General features: G+C 62.0%; 1 protein-coding gene across 1 annotated transcript in view; it reads right to left on the bottom strand.

Annotated features, from left to right (window-relative positions):
* Nucleotides 1–353: 353 nt before the first annotated feature.
* Nucleotides 354–21,989, bottom strand: part of NFATC2 (nuclear factor of activated T cells 2) — a 95,962-nt gene continuing 74,326 nt past the window's right edge. Inside the window, exon 10 of the mRNA XM_055139260.1 lies at nucleotides 354–492. Coding sequence (XP_054995235.1) covers nucleotides 437–492 — 56 coding nt within the window. The 3' untranslated portion in view covers nucleotides 354–436. The remainder of the gene's footprint in view (nucleotides 493–21,989) is intronic.

Raw genomic sequence — 21,989 nt, forward strand, 5'->3', positions numbered from 1 at the left:
CTGGCGTGTGACGGTCACGGGGAGGGGCGTGGGGGGGGTGTCCGTAGCGCAGCTTCTTCCAGCAGAGAAAAAACAGCCCAAGAAGGCGAGCGGCCCCCGCGCCCCGCGGCTTAGCAGGGGCTCCAGGGGCAGGGGGAGGCGGCCTCGGCGTCTTCCCTCCCTCGGGGCTGGGAGCTTGTGCGCGCGACCCTCGGAGGGGCAGGGCAGGGCAGGGGCCGTCGTGCAGAACGTGGCCAGCAGGCACTTCGGGCGCAGGGGCCGCTGGGCGGGCGGGCGGGCGGGTGGGCACACGGGCCCCCGAGGCGCGGCCGGCGGGTGCGAAGGCGCGGAGGGGTCTGCGCCCCGGGCGGGGAGGGGTCTGCGCCCCAGGCGGGGAGGGATCCGAAGGCGCGGGCGGGCCGAGGGGCCGGGGAGCAGGTGCCGGGCTAAGATGCTTCTATGTCTGGCTTCGCGCAGGAGGGCCCGAAAACTCCTTCCTGATGATTTCGTTCACTGCGGGGGGGAGAGCGGGTGTGAGTGGGAGCCGCCCCCGCACCAAGGCTGTTTGCTCTGGGGCAGTGTTTCGCGCCTGGCCCTCTTCCCCCGTGACCACTGGGGATTCCGCGGCTGTGGGGGCCACACCTGCGGGTGCTGCTGCCCTGGGGACACCCTCCCTGGCCCAGCGCCCTTCTAACCTCCCACAAGCCCTCCTGGCCGGGGGATCTAACCGTCACCACCACCGCAGCCCCATTTTTTTTTTGGTTTTTTTGGGTCTTTTTTTTGCTTTTTGGGTCACACCGGCTGATGCTCAGGGGTGACTCCTGGCTCTGCACTCAGGAATCACTCCTGGCGGGGCTCGGGGGACCCTATGGGATGCTGGGAATCGAACCCGGGTCAGCCGCGTGCAAGGCAAACGCCCTCCCCGCTGTGCTGTCGCTCCAGCCCCCACGCAGAGCCATTTCATGCTACGGACTCGCTGGTGGAGATGGTGGTGGTAGAAATGGTGCCGGGATTTCTGGCCTCGGCCTTTGTGTGTGCCAGGCAGGGGCGGGGGGAGGGGATCGCCCAGAGAACCCCTGACTCAGATGAAGCCACAAATCGTCTCGTTTTCGAAAGGAGGGACCTCGGCCTGATGCTGCGCAAAGACCACCCAGCGGCCAGGCGGCCCCACCGGCCCCCGCGCCCCGTACTGGACTCTGCCCTCCTTGCCCCTGCGCCAGCCCTCGGCCAGCTTGCCCACCACCTGGCACGCAGATGACCAGGAGTGCCCCCCTGGCCACGTCCTGAGGGACCAGAGTGGGCGTGTGTGTCCCCAGGGCCTCTGGGCAGGGCCAGCCCTTCCCTGAGCACATGCAGTGACTCCTGGGTGGGAGAGTGGAGGCGGGGTGGGGGGAGGGGCAGGTACGCAGAGGGCTGCCGTGTGGTCGCCCGCGCCTCGGCTTCCTAGGGCCGGGCTGTGACCGGGGCAGTTTACAGGAGCCCCCGCAGGCCGTGTCAGCACGTGGGAGGGCGCACTCGGGGCTGAGCCCCTGTCTGCCACTTCCTCTTCCTGCTGGGCCTCAGTTTCCCCAGGAGGGAGGGCAGCTATGGCGCTCAGGGGCGCCCCCTGCAGGTGCAAGTGCAGCTAGGGGCTGGTGTGGGGGGGGTGTTGTCCAGGCAGAGGAGCTGCAGGGCGGATCCCAAAGGTGGAGCCCCCCCCAGGAGCCCCCAGGGCCGAGGGGAGTCGGTGCCACAGGAGCCCCAGGGTGGGTTCTGCAGCACTTCCTGTTCACTCAGCTGAGGAAACGCGGGGACCATCCAGCAGGGAAGATTTGGGGGCTCCTCAGCCTGCAAGCAGTTGGTGGCGCGGGGTGTGGGGGGCCCCAGGGCTCGGGCACAGCACCCGACAGGCCTGCTCTGGCGGCCTCTGGGGTGTCGAGGATGCCACGAAGCTGCCTGGGAGCCCCCCAGCACACACCTCCCTGAGAAGCAGAAAGTTCTAGAACTGAAAGGACAACTGGGGGCCAGCAACAGTTCTGCAGTTGCTCGGACCCGAGTTCACGGGGGAGGTAGTGGTTTCTGCCCAGTCACGTCACCCCGACTTGCATGAGCTGACCTCGCCGGACCCACCCAAGGACCCACCCGAGCCTCTCGCCCTGCCTCATGTCACGGGGGCGGGGGGCGGGGGATGCCAGGCTGTCCCCGTCTGCCCCTCGGTGAGCCCAAGGCTTCCCCCGCACTGCGGTCGCCCCCCCCAAACCCTGCTGCTCCCCACCAGGGCGCCTTCCGTGCCTCTAAGGCTTCCGCCACCCCCACAGCAGGGCACCAACTGGGGGCGTCTGCAGAGACCCCCGGGCCCTTCCTGCAGCCCCACCCCGGGGCCTGGGCTCTGCCGAGGGAGGGGAAAGGGGCTCGCAAACCTGCGGGGTCCCGGGCAGGGCTCAGCCCACCTGTAAGAGGTGATGGGCCTGGTGCCCCCGGGCCCTTGCGGGGACCCCTGCTCTGCACACCTGTCCCCACATTCCCACCCTCCAGAGAGCCCCCCAGCGCCGACACCCCGTTCTGCAGCCTGGGCCTGGCCGCGTTCCTGCGGGTCCCCCTCCAGAACCCCCACCCGACGCGGACCCCAGGCCTGGTCCCTCACCGTCGGCCTGGAAGGGGGGTCTTTTCTGCACAGAAGCAGAGGCCTGTGCGGGGGGGGCCCTGTGCCCCCTCCCCCCGGGCCCCCGGGCTGCTCTCCAGACCCGCAGGCAGGGGTGCCCGTCTCTGGGCTGTCCCAGGGGCAGGATAGGGCCTGGGCTCGGACCCGAGCAAAGACTGTGCCCGGTGCCGAGCCCCGGGGGTCACCAGTGTCTGTGCAACTACGGCCACGCCCGTTTCAGAACAGAATCAGGAGGGGTTGTCGGCCACGCGCCCCCGACCACAGCAGCCCCCGCCCCAGCCCCTCAGAACTCGGAGGTGAGAAAGGAGGTAAAGGCACAAACATGACAACCTCTCAGTCTCCGCGCTGCAGACACAGTGCCCGAGGGAGAGAGACAGAGACAGAGACAGAGATAGTGACAGCACAGAGACAGAGATAGGGACAGAGAGAGAGAGGCAGAGAGAAGGAAAGTGCCTGCCATAGAGGCAGACAGGGGAGGAGAGGGGGGTGGCGGGAGGGAAACTGGTGACATTAGTGGTGGGAAATAGACCCAGGTGGAGGGTTGGGTGTTGGATCATTGTATCACTGAAACCCCATCACGAACAGCTTTGTAACTATGTATCTCACAGTGACTCAATTTAAATTTTTTTTTAAAGCTAAAGAACTCAGAGGTGAGTTCACAAAACAGACGTTTCCGAGTCTCTATGAGATAAAAGGTCCATTTTCTTTCTTTCTTTCTTTCTTTCTTTCTTTCTTTCTTTCTTTCTTTCTTTCTTTCTTTCTTTCTTTCTTTCTTTCTTTGCTTTTTGGGTCACAGAGGGGTTACTCCTGTCTCTGCACTCAGGAATCACCCCTGATGGTGCTCAGGGGACCCTATGGGATGCTGGAAATTGAACCGGGTCGGAAATTGAACCAGGTCAGCCGCGTGCAAGGAAAACACCCTACCTGCTGTGCTATCCATCACTCCAGCTCCAAGCATGGGCTTTTTTTTTTTTTTTTTTGGCTTTTTGGGTCACACCCGGCGATGCTCAGGGGTTACTCCTGGCTCATGCACTCAGGAATTACTCTTGGCGGTGCTCGGGGGACCCTATGGGATGCTGGGAATCAAACCCGGGTTGGCCGCGTGCAAGGCAAATGCCCTCCCCACTGTGCTATCGCTCCAGCCCCAAAAGGTCCATTTTTAATTTATTATTATTTTTTTTTTTGCTTTTTGGGTCACACCCGGCGATGCACAGGGGTTACTCCTGGCTTTGCACTCAGGAATTACTCCTGGCGGTGCTCAGGGGACCCTATGGGATGCTGGGAATCGAACCCTGGTCGACTGCATGCAAGGCAAACGCCCTCCCCGCTGTGCAATCGCTCCAGCCCCAAAAGGTCCATTTTTTCAACACCTCTGAGGGGCTCGTCCCTGGGGGACAGGGTGGCAGAGAGCCACGACAGCGTCCCGCCAAGAAGGGGCCCTGGGCTGGGCGCAGAGCGGGGCCCGGCAGCACCGCCCTCTGGCAGGCCGTCACGTGCTGGGGGCGGGGCTGTCTGGGCAGCCGGTGCCGGCCTGGCCCGGCCCCTCCACGGCTGTGTGAGTGGTGGTCCAGAGAGTTCCCAGACCCTTGGGGTCCTGGCAGAGGCCTTCCCCGCCCCAACCGCCGACCCAGCTTCCACGAGGTCAGTGCGGGGCTGCAAGGGGCAGAGCGGCGCCCCCGGAGCGCAGGCAGGGTCTCGGGCTTCTGGGCCCGGGACCCTCCCCGCCCCCGCCCCCGCGCGCCAGCCCTGCCCTGGCCGAGCGCAGCCCCTCCCCCGCCCCGCGGGCAGGACTGGACCCGGGAAGGTGGGCGGACCCCCAAGCTGCGTCCTCTGGGCACCGCCGGCTTCGGGCTCTGAAGTGCTGGGCCGGTGCCAGCTGCAAAGGGACCCCCAGCCCCGTCTGTTCCGGAACTGCAGCCCCCAGCGTGCCTCGCTGCCCCTCGAACCCAGCACAGCTCCCAGGCCCAGCTCTGCTGCTCGCCGCCTCCGTCCCGCGTGCCGGGGTGCCCCTGGGGGCGCCCCAGGCCAGAGGGGGCAGCTGCCAGCCCCGGGCTTTGAGGAAGGACACAGCGGGCAGGGGTGTCTGTCTGGGCACAGCCTCCCCCCCACCCCATCTTTCTCCTCGTGGAGGTGTGGAGCAGTGGTGTGCTCGGAGTGTGGTGGAGAAGGTTCTAGAAGAACCTCCCCTGCCAACTAAGGCAGCTCCCCTCTCCCGGCAGGCCTTGTCCCTGGGGAGCTGGGGTGGGGTCTCAGGACCCTGGGCGGCGGCCAAGGCCTTCTGCATCTGGCCTGTGACCCAGGACTCAGCCCATCGACAAGGGGTCTGGGTAAGGGGCGAAGGGCAGGAAAGTGCCCGCACTGGCGCGGGCCCCTCTTCTGGGGCACACTCGTGGGGGCGGCGCTCGGGGGTGAGGGGGCCCTGCCCCACGCGGACGCCTCTGCTCCTGCACCTACGTTGCATAACGTCGGGGGTGGGGGGGTGCTCGCAGGCTCCAGGCCTCCGTGTGGCTGGGGCCGGAACCTTCCTCTGCAGGCGGGGAGGGGTCACGGGGACGGGGGCTGGGGGGGGGGGGGCGTCTGCGGGCCGGGAGGGGAGGCGCGAGGCCTGGAGCTCGCCAGCACGCACAGGGAGCCTGGAGGGGAACTCGGAGCTCGGCGCCACCCCGCTGAGATCGGGACCGGAAGCGACTCCCCGAGTGCCCCCCCAACACAGACCGCCCCTCCCCCCCGCCCGCACGGACCCAGGGAGACCACCGTGTCTTCCCACGCACGCGCAGCCGGTCGGGGGTCAGCATGCAATTCCCCTCCGACCCCCCAACCCGGAGCCCGGCCTCACAGACCCACGATCCTGGGGGCTTCCCCCCGGAGAGGGCGGACAGCGCCATCTGTGAGGCTGGTGGGGGGCCCAGGGGGTCATCCGCAGGGAGAGGGGGCCTTGACTTAAAGTAGACCCAAGGGCCTCGAGGGGCGCAGCTGGGAGGCAGCGGGAGGGGCGGGAGAGATTACCTTTCACTTTGATTTCTCGGATCAAAGATCACTGTCATTCTGTTTCATAAAATGTTTTGTATCCAGCTAAGGTGTGTGTCTATCAGCTCTGAAAAAGATTTGCAAAACCATTTTTGAGAAGAAAAAAAAATCACCTTTGACCTCTTTTAAGCTTCCAACCGCCACTGCCGGAGTATCCTACTGGACACTCAGCACCCCGGCCGGCCCCGGGCCCCCACTGCGCGATCGCCTGACCACTCTTAGCCCCCCAAGTCCCTGACTGCACAGAAAGGGGTCCTCGGCCCCAGAGTCGGGGAGACCCCGGGCAGCCACTGCAGACGGACGCTGGCGGTCGGGGCCAGGCCAGACTGACCCGCCGGCGCTTTCCACAGATCCTGCAGACCCTCCCCCTTCTCTCCAGGGGCACCGGGGGCGGGGGGCATGCAAATCCACATTTCTGCACAGTTCCCCCTATTCTTGACAAGATTCTCCCTTTCTAGTCCCCGCCACTAACGCGAGAGTCACAGTGTCTGCGGGCCAGGCGCAGGCTGCGCTGTCTCGGCTCTCAGTAAGTGCCCGAGCCCCTGTGGAGTGGAGAGAGGAGGATGGAGTCCGTTTCCCCCCACAGGCTTCCAGAAGGTTCCTGGGACTCGCTTCCTGTCGGGGTGACCTGCCCTGCCCCAGATGAGCACTGCCAGGGGGCCAGGATGCACAGGACAGCGGAAAGGGCATTTGCCTTGCACACGGCGACCCAGAGTTCAATCCTTGGCATCCCATAGGGTCTCCCAAGCTCTGCCAGGGGTGATCCCTTGAGCACAGAGCCAGGAGTAGCCCCTGAGCATCGCCGGAAATGACCCAAAAACAGAAGAAAGGAAGGGAGTGCGGGGGGGGGGGGGGAGAGAGACAGAGAGAAATGGAGGGAGGGAGGGAGGGAAGAAAGGAAGGAAAAAAAAGGAAGGAAGGAAGGAAGGGAGGAAGGAAGGAAGGAAAAAGGAAGGAAGGAAAAAAGGAAGGAAGGAAAAAGGAAGGAAGGAAGGAAGGAAGGAAGGAAGGAAGGAAGGAAGGAAGGAAGGAAGGAAGGAAGGAAGGAAGGAAGGGAGGGAGGGCACAAGGTCCCTCTCACCATCCTGCTCGAGGTGTTGGGGTGAAAGTGTGACCTCTGCCTTGCAAGGGGCTCCAAGGAGACCAATGGTGGGGCCGCCCCCAGCCCGGGACGCAGGGCCAGCTGCCCCCCTGCGCCAGTGCCCACACAGGCCCGGGGGCACAGCAGAGCAGCCCCTGGAGCCAAGGGCCCAGGCTTCCGCGCAACAAGCCCAGGGCTGTGGCCTGCGGGTTCGGGCTGGCCAGCGCCACCCAGCTCCTGCGCCTGTTCCCCTCCGGCCTCTCCCACCCACGAGCAGAAACCCCCGCCAGCCCAGGGCTGCCCCGCGGAGCTTCCCCGCACTCAGGCCTGGGCAGCAGCTGCCCACGGGACGCCTCCGGGGCCACGAGGCCAAACCCCCACCCCGAGCCCCCAGACTGTCCCCTTCATCTTGAACATGCTGCCTCCCGGCCGGCCCCAGCCCCAGGCCCCGGGACTGGCCCCCCCGCAGCCCTCTCCCGCGGAGATGTCCATCTGTCTGTCCCCGCGCCTGGCCGGCTCTGCACCCCACAGGGCCCCAGGTCTGGGGGACACGCAGCTGTTACTCCGAGAGAAAGAGGTTGCGCGGTGCTGGAGAGGGGGCCAAGGTTTCGCCTCCCGGGGGAAAAGGGGGCAGAACCCCGGGGCCCCGGCCCCCATCCAGAGAAAAGGCCAGGCGGCCCACAGCATGGGACAGGAACATGCCACGCCGTGCGCGCAGCCTGGCCGGCAGCTCCCAGCGCCCGCTCTCACCCGCCCCCTCCACTCGGGGACTTCCTTCTGTGCGGACGCCTCGTGCCCTCCTGCCCCCTGCCTGCTCCTGGGGCGCCCTCAGCAGGAAGGCCTGACGCTCACCTCGGCCCCACACAGCGGCCGCAAAGCCAGCACTGCAGAACACGCTGCAGTCTCATTATTATTGTTATTATTATTATTATTATTATTATTATTATTATTTTGATGAAACAGAAGAGTGGGGAGTGACGCACTTGTGACTACACTCAGCCGAGATCTGGGAAAGGAACCGTCCAAACCCACAAATGAGCCCGTGACCACAAACGAGATGATAAAGTAAACAGCCCGTTGCGCCAAGCCCCCCCTCTCCCTCTCTCTCTGTCTCTGTATCTCTCTGTCTCTCTATCTCTCTGTCTCGCTCTCTCTGTCTCTCTGTCTCTCTATCTCTCTGTCTCTCTCTCTGTCTCTCTCTCTGCTTCTCTCTGTCTCTCTGTCTCTCTATCTCTCTGTCTCTCTCTCTGTCTCTCTCTGTCTCTCTGTCTCTCTGTCTCTCTTTCGGGGGCCCCATATCATCTGCCTGCACCTGCGCTTACTTCCCAGGACAGGAGGCTGGGGGTCGGGAGCAGGTGGGAGTCAGGGATAAGAAACATTTCTGCTGGGGCACGGGGGAGGGTTTTGGGCCCCACCCCGAGGGGCTCAGGGGACCCTCTGGGGGCGCCAGGGATCAAGCCCAGGTTAAGACGAGCACCTTAGCCCTGAGCTCTCTCCGCCCCCACCCCCGGGAACATTTCTATCCAAGCCACTGGCCCAGCACACACCCGCCCCTGCCCCCACTTGCAGACGCGTGGAAGGAAACCCAGACCCCTCCCACCCCCCCCCATGCAGGGCTGGTGCCACGTGAGCCACGTGAGCTGGGCCCGAGACACCCACGCCTGTGCCCCGGCTCTAAACTTCCCCTGGCCCAGCTGCTGCAAGGCAGTGCCGTGCGTCCCCCAGTCCAGAGTCGGGACCCCTGGGGCCTCCGGGAAGGAACCCGGCAGATGAGCTTCGGGGGGCGGCCCAGAGGCCGAGACAGCGGCTTCTGGGGGCTGCTCTGGCTGCCGGAGCACTTTCCCCACGTTCACACGCCAACTTCAGAGCGGCGCCTCTCAGATGGGCCGGCTCCGCGGGCGCCCCCACTTCCTGCCCAGGGCCCCCGGCCCCGGAAGCCGGCTCAGCCACGTAGGTCCCCAGCTCCAAGGCATCTTACCAGCAGGGCCTCGGGGCTTCCGGGAAACGGCTGTGTCCCACGGCCCCTGGCTCTCGGGATGAGTAAACAGGGCAGCTGAGGTGCTGGGGGGGGAGGGGCCGGCTGGGGACCGGCACCCCGCAGCCACGAAGCGCCCAAAGGCGCCACAGGCAGGCCTGCCTCTCGGGAAGCTGGGACCCACCCGGCTGCCTCCCCTGTCAGGCCGCGCCATCTGGAATATTCTACAGGCACCCATTCTGATTCCCCGGGTCCCGGGGTACGGCGCGGGGGGCCCCGGGGTGACCCTCCTGGCCTTGACAGAGATGCCAGATGGGAAGAGGGGGCAGGGCTGAGTTCCTGTGCAGGGGGGCGAGGAAGCCACGTTGTGGGGGGCACGGCCCCTCGCCCCCCTGCTCCTCCTGGGCCGCAGGGCAGCGGCTGGGCGGGGCGGCCAGGGGTCGCGGCCCAGAAGGGCGGATCCAGCTTCTCAGAAGCGGGAACAACACGGAATGACTCCGGGCACTCGAGGGCTGGGGGTGGACGACGGATGGACACAGACCCCTGGCAGCCCACCTGGCTCGGGCCGGAAATCCCCGTTGCTGAGCCAGAGCAGATGCAACAGGGGCCGCTCGCTGTCCGAACGGGAGTGACCAGCACTGGCCAGCGTGGCGAGGGAGAAGGGCCGGGCGGGGAGGGGCTGCGGGAGACGGGGGCGGGGCTCGGGGCGGGGTGCTGAGACACCGTCTCCCCCCGGCCAGCGGCCTGTCCCCCCGGGCACTGCCCTCACTGCCGGTTGTTTGGGGCATCCCTGGGGACAGCTCGGCGTGACGTGATGACGGCCGAGCTGTCACAGTGCCACGGGCCGGGTCCTGGGGCCGAGCGCGGCATCGGGAGGCACCGGCCAGTACTGGGGGCACCGTCTCCGGCAGCAGAGGAGGAGAAGCAGCCATGGCCCCCGTCCCTGGACCCCCCAGGAGGCGCAATCTGACAGGGGCCCTGGGCTGCAGCCCCCAAGCCAGGGGCCAACAGCACCCACTGGGGAGGGGGGTCAGGTGCAAGGAGGGCCGGAGGGTCTGACGCCAGAATATACCAAGGAGGCTGGCTGTGGGGCCTTGAGCTAAGGGCCACAGCAGGGGCCTGGGTGCTGGGGACACACCGACCCCTCAGCAGATCCTGCCCCCAAACACCCTGCCTGGGCCTGCCCAGAGCTGGGCCCCTGGGCTCCCTCCCCCGTGCTCTGAGCCACTTCCTCTGCACACACCACAGGGCCTTTGCACCTGCCACTTCTCTTCGTTCCCTGTGAGACACCTCTGCTGAAGTCTCTGTTCAGGGTGCTGCCATGCTGGCACAGGCCTCCGGGCGCACCCCCCTCATGGGGCCTGCCCTTGGGAAGGGGTGGGGGCGGGCCGCAAACCATGGTCTCGGGTTGGAGACAGGCACTCAGAGCACTAGGGCAGGGAGAGTTAGGGCTCAGAGAGGAAAGAGAGGAGAGACAGACAGAGACAGAGATGGACAGAGACAGACAGACAGAGAGGAGAGAGAAGGGAGAGAGGGAGGGAGGGAGAGGGGGAGGAGGGGGATGGGGGGAGCAGTCAGGCTGGGGCATCTGGCCTCAGGGTGCAGCAGCTGCTCCCCCTCCTGGACACCGACCCCTGACTGACCCCGCCCGCCCACCCACCGTCTGCCCCGCCTGGAAACACCTGGAGTCAGTTGTGGGGCGGCATCTCCCCACACACCCCAGCACCATCCCTGCAGGCTGCCAAGCTCCCAGGGGCCCCTGGGGGCCTGGGGGGCGGGGAAGGTGAGCGTGGGGGCGTCCCGCTGATCCGGGGCCGGCCGGCCCTGACTCAGCAGCAGCCGGCCATGGGGTGAGGTGCGGGCTTGGCGGGCGGCCAGCCTGGTCCCGGCACCCTCGGCCCCACAGTGCTCTAAGCACTGCCAAGGAGTCCGGCAGCCCCGCAGCCCTGGCCCTCGGGCCGAGTCAGCGCTGACCCCGCCAGCCAGGCTCTGCCCTCCAGCAGGAAAAAAGGCAAAGGAAGAAGATCCGCAAAGACCCCGGGGAAGAAAGAGCACGGGGTGGGGGGTGCTGGGGGTGCCTGGGGATGAACCGAGTGGGGCCAGGGGTCTGAGGAGGTGACACAGCGTGACCTGCAAGGAGTGGGCTTCCGGCCAGCTCCGCGGGGGTGAGGGACGGTGGAGCGAGACCCTCCTCGCACTGCAGGGGCTGGGGGGGGGGCCCGGGTCGCAGCGGGCCAGGTCCCCTGGCCAGTGTGGATGGCAGTAGCGCTCCCGGCCACAGCCCTGCTTTTTCGGACCCAGCGACCCTGGGGGTGCGGCCTGAGAATCTGCATTTCTAACGAGCTGGGGGGACAGTGCCGGGAGACTGCTAGGCGGATGCCCCCGGCGCCCCTCAGGGGCTCCGCGCCCCAGAAAGGCAGCACTGGGGCGAGGTGGGACCCCGGGGTTGAAGCACAGGTTCCCTGAGCTCTGCCAAGAGTGATGCCCCTCCCCTCTGCCCCAAGCACGGGCCCGTCACAGTGAACACAGAGCTTCAGTCACACCCACCAGCTCCCGAGAACCTCCCGGGGAGACTTGGGCATAGACATGGCGAAGGGGCGTGTCCACGGCACGGACGCGCCCAGGCACCCGGCGGCTCCCGGTCCCCGGGATGGAGCGGAGTGAGGATATCCCAGAACAGCCGAGGGGGCCCTGGGGCACCCCCATGTGGGACGGATGCTGGCTGCTAGCGCCCCCACAGCATGGACAGGACAGGCCCCTCAGTGCTCACGAGCACTGGGGCAGCCAAAAGCCACCTCAGGCCAGGGGAGGACAGACACCAAGATGGGAGGGACAGTGGCCTGTGATCTGCACCCGAAAGGGCTGACCAGCACCTTCCTCCAAAAGGACACCAAGGCTGGGAGAACTCACAGGACACACTTCCGCTTCAGCTGTGTGGCCTTGGGCCTGTCATTCACCTCTCGGGGCTGTAACTGACGGTTCTATAAGAGGGGGACAAGAGCAACAGTGCCTGCCTGAGGGGGTGGAGGGCTGCGGAGAGGCCTGGGCACTTGCAGGGACGCCACGTCGGTGCCGTCTAAGCTGCTGCTAATGTGACCGAGAACGATCATTATTCTGTGACGGGGACAGCCGTCCACCCGTCCCAGCCAGTTTACTCTCCGGGCAGTGCTCAATGCCACAAGAGTCTGGGGAGCACCATGGGCCCAGGGCAGGAGTCTGGGGAGCACCACAGCCCAGGTGGGAGCAGAGTCCGGGCAGAGGGGGGACGTCCCCCAAGTGCCCCGTGCTCGTGGGGCAGCCCAGGGGGTGGGCGTGAGCAGGCCCCCCCTCGCACAGACACACAGCAACGCCCCGAGGGTGCCGTCACGGGGCCACACCTGTGTGTGGGGGTACCCCAGGGGAAGAGAAACTCGCCCACACGAGGTCTCGGAGGCGCCTCGAAACTTGGCCCCGTTTCCCAAGGCCCCAACGGCGCGGCCGGCCGGGGAGTCCGGGCGCAGGGGCGGAGGGAGGTGGCGGGAGCCCATCCCACGGTCGCGGGGCCGGGCCAGCCCGCCCAGGCGGGGAGAAGCTGCGGCTTGTCCTGCCCCTCCCTCAGCCTCGCGTCCAACCCATTTCCTTCTCAAAAGTTCTAACTGGGGCTGGAGCCGGAGCACAGCAGCACTTTCGATCCCCGGCATCTCCTGTGGTTCCCTGACGCCACCGGGAGTGACCCCTGAGCAGTGCCAGGTGTGACCCCAAAACCAAAATAAATAAAACAGGGGCTGGAGCAATAGTACAGCGGGTAAGGCATTTGCCTTGCATGCGGCCGACCCGGGTTCGATTCCCAGCATCCCATAGGGTCCGCTGAGCACCGGCAGGGGTGATTCCTGAGTGCATGAGCCAGGAGGAACCCCTGAGCATCGCCGGGTGTGACCCAAACAACAAAAATAAATAAATAAATAAATAAATAAATAAAATAAAATTTCTCACTAATCGGTACATGTGGGGAGAGAGGAGAAATCCCCAGGGGCTCCCTCACACCCCCCCCCGCCCATCCCCGAGGCTCAGGGCCACTCTGGGCGTCACCTTGGCTGCTCCTGGTCCCCTGCCCCGTCATGTCCCCGGCACGCTCAGCAGATGGCCAGGCCCGGGTCCCTGAGCACGGGGCTTCTCGAGGGGCCTGAGCTCCCGGCCTCAGCCTGTCAGCTCCAGGGCCCCGGGACAAAGGGCAGAGCCAGGCGACACGGGTGCAGGGCCAGGCACCCCCACACAGCACGGACCCCACTGCACGGGCCCCCCGTACAGACTGCAGCCCACGACGTGTGAGAGCCCCCTCCTCACCCGTCCCTCCTCACCCGTCCCTCCTCCCAGGCCCTCCTGGTCGTGGGGCTGGAGCAACAGCACAGCGGGGAGGGCGTTTGCCTTGCACGCGGCCAACCCGGGTTCGATTCCCAGCATCCCATAGGGTCCCCCGAGCACCGCCAGGAGTAATTCCTGAGTGCAGAGCCAGGAGGAACCCCTGAGCATCGCCGGGAGTGACCCCCCCCCAAAAAAAATACCACCAGGCCCTCCTGGTCGCCATCCTCATGCCCGTCCCTCATTCCAGCCCTGAGGCAGACGGCACCATCCCCGGGAGCCCCTCAGGGCCGAGCACCCAGGCCCCGGGGGCCCAGGGTGAGACCCAGGATTCATGGGAGTCACTGGAGGGCCTGGAATGGTGGGTGAGGATGGGGGTCGGGCGCCCACTCACTTCCCCCCTGCACAGGGCACCATCCCCGCCAGGGCCGTGTGGGGGCAGGAGCCGAGGCCATGTGGGGTGGGATCGGGGCGAGCTGCTGGGGGGCCGGGGGCAGAGGCCGGGGGATCCCCAGAGTGCTCCCTTGGTGCCCGCCCTGCTGACGGCGCTTTCCGTCAGCCCTGAGCCTGCTGGCTGCCACGTCACACAGGGGAAATCGAGGCCCAGGCATAAGCAGCCAATCCTTCCCCCGGCCCCCGGGGCTGGTCCACAGGGGACAAGGGGCAGTGGCGGGTGCTCCCAGGGGCACCGGCCAGGGGCCTCGGGCGTGTCCGTGTCCCGGGGGTCCCCTGGGGTCTGCGGACAGAATTGGGGGCCGCCTTGCTCACAACCTGTCCCCCAGCTCTGGCCAACCTGGCGTTCCAGCTGTGCTTCGGGGACGAGACTTGGTCTCTGTGTCCCTGAGGGCCTCATTACCGGGGTCTCCTTGTCCTTCCCGTGTAATTATTTTCTGTACTTGCCCGTCTGGTAAACATCCCGCCCCCCAGCCCCCGTAACCTTCCTGTCATGCCCTGAGGCCCTCGAGGATCCGCCAGTCACACACACACACACACACACACACACACACACACACACACAGAGCCTCCTCTGCTCCCCTCCTGCTGCTCTTTCTGCTCTCCCGACTAACCATGCTCAGGGGCTTCGCACATGCTCTTCCCCCTCCAGGAATCCCTTCCCTTCGGCCTCCTCCAAGTCTCAGGCCTCGCCCTGCCCAGGGACACTCATGTTCACTGCCCCTGTCTTGGGAAGCCCCAGTGCACTGATTTACAGCTTTCCCTGCTTCCAGTTAAAAAAAAAAAAAGAATTCCAAAAAAGCAAAATCTCGGGAAAATAGAGCTGGGAGGCTTCTCTTTCCCCCAACCTCACGGGACCAGCAAAGGACACTCAGGTCAGCAGAGTCAAACTGAGAATCCGGTTTGATTTCCCAGGCGCGAAAAAATGTGAAGTGGAGCAAGGAAAGTCTCAGACAAATAGCACCAGATAACGGGTTAGTCTCAAGCAAGACAATGGCAGACGCCTCTCTAAATGAAAATGGATTAGAGACTTCAAAATCAGACCTGAATCCATGTGTTTTATGGAGGACAACAGAGGTAGGACACTTCATGACAAACTAGAGGGATCGTCAAAGATTCAAGGCCAGGGGCTGGAGCGACAGCACAGTGGGGAGGGCGTTTGCCTTGCATGCGGTCGACCAGGGTTCGAGTCCCAGCATCCCATATGGTCCCCCAAGCACCGCCAGGAGTAATTCCTGAGTGCATGAGCCAGGAGTAAACCCTGTGCATTACTGGGTGGGACCCAAAAAGAAAAAAAAAAGAATTCAAGGCCATTGGCCAAGCAAACAGAAGCAAAGATAAACAAATGGGACTCAGTTACTCCAAGAAGCTCTTGCACTGAGAAAGAAACGGGGACCAGGTGAACAGTCACCCACAGACTAGGAGAGAACATAGGCCATCACTGATCTGTGAAAGGGTTAATGTCCAAGATATATAAAGCACTGGTAGCACCCCACAACAACAACAAAACACCCAACCCTCTCAAAAAGGCAAGGCAGAGATGGACAGGAACTACCTCAAGGAAGACATGGTAGCCAAAAGGCATCTGGACACATGCTCTGAATCACTGATTAGGGAGATGCAAGTCCAAACAATGAGAGATCATTGGACACCAGTGAGACTGGAAGATATCTCACACACCCACACACACACAACAACAACAACAACAACAGCCAGGGCTGGCGAGGATGCAGGGGAAAGGAGATTCATTCACTGCTAGTGGGATGTCAACTGATCCAGCCGTTTTGGAAAACAATAAGGACACTCCTCAAAACACTAGGAATTGGACTCCCATATGACCCAGCAACCCACTTCTTGAATTGAGCCCCCCACCCCCACCTCAAACCTATGCAGAAAAGACATCTGCGCTCCAATGTTCATTACAATACTATTCACAACAGAGCTGGAGTGATAGCACAGCGGGTAGGTTCGATCCCCAGCATCCCATATGGTCCCCAAAGCACCACCAGGAGTAAGTAATTCCTGAGTGCAGAGCTAGGAGTAACCCCTGAGCATCGCTGGGTGTGATCCAAAAAGAAAAAAAAAAACAATACTATTCACGACAGCCAACATCCGGAGACAACCCAAGTGTCTAAGAACAGGAAAAGATTGGATAAAGAAACTGTGGTCCACATACACAGCGGAACACTATTCAACTATAAGGAACAAAGAAATCATGCAATGTGACCTGGAGAGCATCATGCCAAGTGGAGCCAGTCAGGAGAGAGATGGATGCAGAACGTTCTCTCTCATGTGCAGGATAAAAGAGAAAAGAAGAGAAGAGAAAAGAAAAGAAAAGAACAAATGCCCAAAGGCAATAGAGACTGAGAACTGGTCTTCAGCAGGAGCTCCACCACTGGTCGGGGGGGGGGGGGGGGGGGAGAGGGACTTGGGAGGGACAAGGTGGAGGGAAGTGTCACTCTGGTGGTGGGTGTAGTCAGGGGTTGTTATTCATAAAACCATATCATTAACAGTCTTGTAAATCATGATGCCTAAAATAAAATTTTCTTTAAGAAAGAAAGTGTAGGGGCTGGAGCAATAGCACAGCGGGTAGGGAGTTTGCCTTGCATGCGGCCGACCCGGGTTCAATTTCCAGCATCCCATATGGTCCCCTGAGCACTGCAAGAGGTAATTCCCGAGTGCAGAGCCAGTAACCCCTGTGCGTTGCTGGGTGTGACCCAAAGAGAGAAAGAAAGAAAGAAAGAAAGAAAGAAAGAAAGAAAGAAAGAAAGAAAGAAAGAAAGAAAGAAAGAAAGAAAGAAAGAAAGAAAGAAAGAAAGAAAGAAAGAAAGAAGGAAGGAAGGAAGGAAAGGGAGGGAGGGAGGGAGGGAGGGAGGAAGGAAGGAAGGAAGGAAGGAAGGAAGGAAGGAAGGAAGGAAGGAAGGAAGGAAGGAAGGAAGGAAGGAAGAAAGAAAAAGAAAGAAAGAAAGAAAGAAAGAAAGAAAGAAAGAAAGAAAGAAAGAAAGAAAGAAAGAAAGAAAGAAAGAAAGAAAGAAAGAAAGAAAGAAAGAAAGAAAGGGCGAGCAGTAGGGGTCGGGAATGCTAGTACGGCAGGCAGGGCGTTTGCCTTACTTGTGGGTTCAATCCCTGGCACCCCATAGGGTCCCCCAAGCATTTCAGGAGTGACCCCTGAGCACAGATGCAGAAATAAGACAGAAGCATTCTCAGGTGTGTCCCCAAAATCATAAAACAAAGAGAGTAAGAAGATGTTGGGGTTCCTGGCCTGCCTCTGCAGGCTTCCCTGAACCCGGAGAATCAGAAAGTCTGGGTCAGCTCAGGGTTCTTGCCCACTTCCAGTTTAGTGACTTCCTGTACGACGGTCTCCTGAGGCCGGGAGACAGCCCTCCCGGGCCAGCTGTCTGGGCCCCGGGGTAGGCGGGCAGAGAATCATCTAGCACATTTCCTGCTCTAGCGATAGCACAGCGGGTAGGGCGTTTGCCTTGCACGCGGCCGACCCGGGTTCGATTCCTCCGTCCCTCTCGGAGAGCCCGGCAAGCTATCGAGAGTATCCCGCCCGCATGGCAGAGCCTGGCAAGCTCCCCGTGGCGTATTCGATATGCCAAAAACAGTAACAACAAGTCTCACAATGGAGACGTTATGGTGCCCGCTCGAGCAAATAGACGAGCAACGGGACGACAGTGCTACAGTGTACCCCTCACCAGAGCCTCAAAACTCCACTTGGTACATGGGAGACGTTGGATTCGGGGAACAGATGGCGAAGCCCCTAAGGATATTAAACAATATCCAATATCCAGCCTCATTCTGAGCTAATTCCCGTCACGATCAGACTTCCTTCCAGACATCACGTCCATTCTCACTGTCCTTGCTGAAGAGAAATTTCAGAGGCTGTGTGGGCGGGGCGGCAATGCATAAGAACTACATGTCCCAGGCTCCCTTGCAGCTCCCGGTGGTCACATGACAAGCTCTGGCCAATGATGAGTCTACTTCAGGGAACCCCTAAAAATTTCCCATGATGCCCTTAAAGGGAGAGGGCATGCAAAAACCTTCCTCCTTCCTCCACTCTTTCTTCCCAACCAGGTGCCACAGGGGGAGTGGTGGAGGTGGAGATGCCCCCTCAGAATGGGTTGATTTAACCCCTCGCCCTGGAATCATGGGGCCAGCACATCAGTGTGGGATTGCCTATGTCTGTATAGGAGAAATACAGTCTCTATCTTGTTTAATTTATCCTACTTTCAGCGGTTGATGGAGGGGTTGATACATGTGTCATACATGTGACACATGCATCAACTTGTATTGACATGTAGTACATGTATCAACATGTGATACACATGTATCCTGCTTTCAGTGGTTGATGGAGTGGTTGATACATGTGTCATGTATGTGTCATACCTGGTGGTGCTGAGAGGCAACCCCGAGGTCTGTGCCGAGAGCCATTCCCGGTCTTGCTCTGTGGATCGGACAGGGCCCTGCCACACACACACAGGCAAGCACCCTGCCCCACGGACTGTCTCTGCGGCCCCAGACACCGGCTCTGTCCGCCTGCACCAGCCTGTTCCTTCCCGCTGCCCGGTAAACCCTTCCACGATCACACACAGAGGCCCCTTCATGCCAAGTCTCACGCCATCCCTTCCCGAAGGCGGGGGTCTAAACCACAGTGGGGATGCCTGATTCTTTCCCCCCCGGACACCTCGGGACATGTGGGCCATTGTTAAGCCAGAGAAAGGGAAGAGAGGAAGTTATGTTATTTTGAGCCGTCTGATTAGCAGGACAAAAGGAACTCCCCAAAAAAAGCCCACTGAAAGCCTGCACCATCCATCACGCTTGGCGTTCTGAGTCTGAGCACTCTTACCGGAGGGCCTGCGTGAACAAGCCCGCCCCGAAGAGCCCGGCCGAACAAGCCGAAGAATCGGGCATTCATCCTGCTTTCCCTATGTGAATTCTGCCATTGTTGACAAAGGAAAGTTTCTCTTTATAGACGTTTTCCAGTGAACAGAAGAGGAAGGAAAGGCAGCATCAGAATAGAATATCACCATTTTGCAACGAAGGCGCCGCAAGTCACTAAACTAAGAAAGTGGCCAGCATCGGGTCCTCAGGGCTGGAGGAGAAGTGCCCGGTCACACCACACTTCCCAGAGGGACCCACCCCCCAGGGGCCCGATCACTGAGCCCACACAGAGGGGCCTCTGCGGGCTGACAGATGGCACCCCGAGTCCCTGAGTCTAGGGGGGCTTGTTGTAGGGGCCAGTCCCTGGGGGAGCCGTTGGCGAAAGTCAGCCTGTAAGAAGAGTTTACAGGGTAAACAAATTTCTTCCCATCAAATTGCAAAATAAGAACCAGAGCGGTTCTACTATTTAGTGGGGGAAAGCGGGTGCTGAGAAGGTGCGAAGGGTCTAGACAGACACGGACCCGTTTCCACCTGCCGTGGTGGGCCTGGTCTGAATCCTGACCCAAGGGGCGTAGACACAAAACCCTGGCACGCCGAGCCCCCTGCAGCGGAGACACTGGCTCTCTCGCAACAGGAAGGCCCTCGCTGCGTCTCCTGCGGGCCGAGGGCAAGGGGGGCTTCCCAGAGCATCGTTCAGAGACGCATCTGGAACACGACATGAGTCATGGGGCCTCGGGAGCTGGAAGTTCTGCTGTTCGGGATTTGCTGCGATGCTGGGGAGGGGGGCCCGAGAGGGGGGCTGTGGCTGGGGCCGGGCATGCCCGTCTCTGCACCGGATCTGTCCCAAGCCCTCGTGGTGCCGATGGAAGTGCCAACGTTCCCTGGGCTGGGCTGGGTGGTCCCGGCTCAAGACGGTCACAGCGGGGTTGCCCCCACTCGAGGCACTGGGGGAGGTGGGCAGCATGGTGGGGGCAGCAGACACTCTCTACCGGGAGACGGGGGAGGCTGATGCACGGGGGACCCTCAGGAGGAAGCGGGGGTCCAGGCTTGGCCTGATGTGGATTTTCAGAATGTGGGGCCCCGGGCAGCCAGACCCCCCTTGCCAAGGAAAATCAGAAATCTGCAGTTTACCGTGCAATGTCTGGGATTTTAAATGTTGGCATCTAATCCAAATGTGTGTGTGTGCGTGTGTGTCTGTGTGTGAGTGTATGTGTAAGTATGTGTGTATGTGTGTGTGAGTGTGTATGTGTGTATGTGTGTGAGTGTGCATGTGTGTGCATGTGTGTGAGTCTGTGTGTGTGGTGTGGATGTATGTGTGTATATGTGTGTAAGTATACGTGTGAGTATATGTATGTGTGTATATGTGTGAGTGTGCATGTGTGTGAGTCTGTGTGTGGTGTGGATGTATGTGTGTATATGTGTGTGAGTATATGTGTGAGTATATGTGAGTATGTGTGTGCATGTGTGAGTGTGCATGTGTGTGAGTATGTGTTTGTGTGTGAGTGTATGTGTATGAACATGTGGGTGTGGGTATATGTGTGTGAGTGTGTGTGTGGCATGTGTGTATGTGTGTATGTGTGTGAATGTGTATGTGTGAGTATGTGGGGGTATATGTGTGTGAGTGTATGTGAGTGTGGTGTATATATACGTGTGAGTGTGTATGTGTGAGTGTGAGTGTGTGTGAGTGTGGTATGGGTGTGTGTGTATTTGTGAGTGTGTGGGTATGAGTGTGAGTGTGTGTGAGTGTGTGTGTGTGTGTGTGTGTGTGTGTGTGTGTGTGTGTGTGTGTGTGGGCCAAATGAAATATCTGTGGGCTAGAAGCAGCCCGTGGAACACCCATGGGCTGCCCTGTTCCAAGCCCAAAGCCGACCACAACTCAGTCCATGTGTGAGGGGTGGAAAGTCCATTCTTCAGCACTGGGGCCATTCTTTCTTAGGCCTCCAATAAAGCTGAGAGTTCAAAAGGCACCAGCAGCTTCCAGCGATCTATAAGAACCGGCTGCGGCTGTCAGAGGCGCCCGACACGGAGCCGGCTTATGCAACGGAGCCGCCTCTCGGGCCGGTGCCCTGGAATCTGCCGCCGGGAGTGTCCTGCCCACTTTCTGCGGAGGCTGGAACTAAGCGGCTTCAGCTGCCCCCACGCACGCGTGGCTCTGCAGAAGGCCTGGCACCGAAGGCCGCGCCGGGAGCCGCTACCCCCCTGGGGGGCACGCCGGGGTGCTGGGCGCCCTGCAGAAGGACAGGGTGCTGGGCTGCCCGGCTAGGGCCGCCCTCCACAGCAGTTAGGGGATTCGGGGGGAGGGGTGGGGGAGTGGTGAGCCACTGGGTCACCGGGAAGCGGAAATGGCAGGGCTGGAGGCGGGAGGCCAGAGCAGACGCGTGTCTGGCCCTCAGTGACGGCCGCCCTCAGCCCAAAGGATCGGGGGTGCTCACTGGGCCAACAGGCCCGACCCCAGAATGAGGGTCTGCTGGGGGTGAGGCGAGAGGAGGAGGGAGAGATGGGGTGACGGTTCCCCGAATGGTCCGCTGCCTTCTGGGGCCTTCCTGTCTCGGGAGAAACAGACAGCTCAGCGGGGCGAGGGCAAGCGGTGATGGTCACAATCACCCCCCACCCCCTCACCCCTGTGTGACGTGCCACGTCTTTGGGGCGCTCTGCACCCCCACAGGGTGGCAGTGAGTCTCGGCGGGTCTGCATTCGGAGAGTAAGAATGGAAGTCAAGCAGGGCCCTTTGAAAGGGGTCCGAGCCCCGCCCCCCCCCCACAGCTGGGGATCTCGTGTGACCCATCACCTTGTCAGCACGGAGAGACCCTTGGCACCGAGAGGGAGCCCCCTCCCGTGGAGTGGGCGTGCCACACAGCCCAGAGGGCTCAGAACCGTTCAGCTGGGGTTCGGGCGGAGGACCTAGCTGGGCTCTAGGGGCTTCGGACGCACCCCCCCCCCGCCACGTGCCGTGTCCCTGGGTCCTCTCTCGGGGTCCAGCCCCCACCTCCTCGGCGCTCAGCTGCTGCCCGGGAATGCAGGCAGAAGGGACGGGCTTTCTTGTGGTTTGGGGACTTTTGACCCTGAGACGCAAGCCTGCATTCCTTCGGAAACATCTGCTTCGCAGCATTTCAAAGAGATGGATGAGGCGCTCGGGCGAGTCAGCTGGAAGGTGGCACAGCCTATTTACGTGAGCCAGCGACACACAGCGCTGCCCCGGGCCGGGGCGCCAGCTAGAGGAGCTGGGCAAAGGCCCCTGCCCCAAGCGGCTCCCCGGGGACGGGGGACGGGGACCTGCCACGGCCTCGCCTTGGAGACGCGCTCGGCCAACTGTGGCTTGTGCGAGCTTTGCGGGCAAGTCGGGTTTGGGGACTTCCTGGCCCGCCTGTGAAGCACCCTCTGCTGAGTTAGTAACGAGGACACAGGCTGAGTCAGTCACCGCCGGCTGCAGAGCCCGGCCCTGTGCCTACTTCCCGCGGAAGCAGGAGGCCAGCATGGAGGAAGCAGCAGGGGCACGCACGGGTCTGCGGAGAGCATGGCCCTGAGCATGGGGACCCTTGTTACAGAACCCACCTGGCTGCGGGCGCCCGGGAGTTAGGAGTTGCGATCTCTCCCGCAGCCAGGGGTGGGGG

This window comes from Sorex araneus, chromosome 5 (genome assembly GCF_027595985.1).
Source record: "Sorex araneus isolate mSorAra2 chromosome 5, mSorAra2.pri, whole genome shotgun sequence".
NCBI lineage: Eukaryota > Metazoa > Chordata > Mammalia > Eulipotyphla > Soricidae > Sorex > Sorex araneus.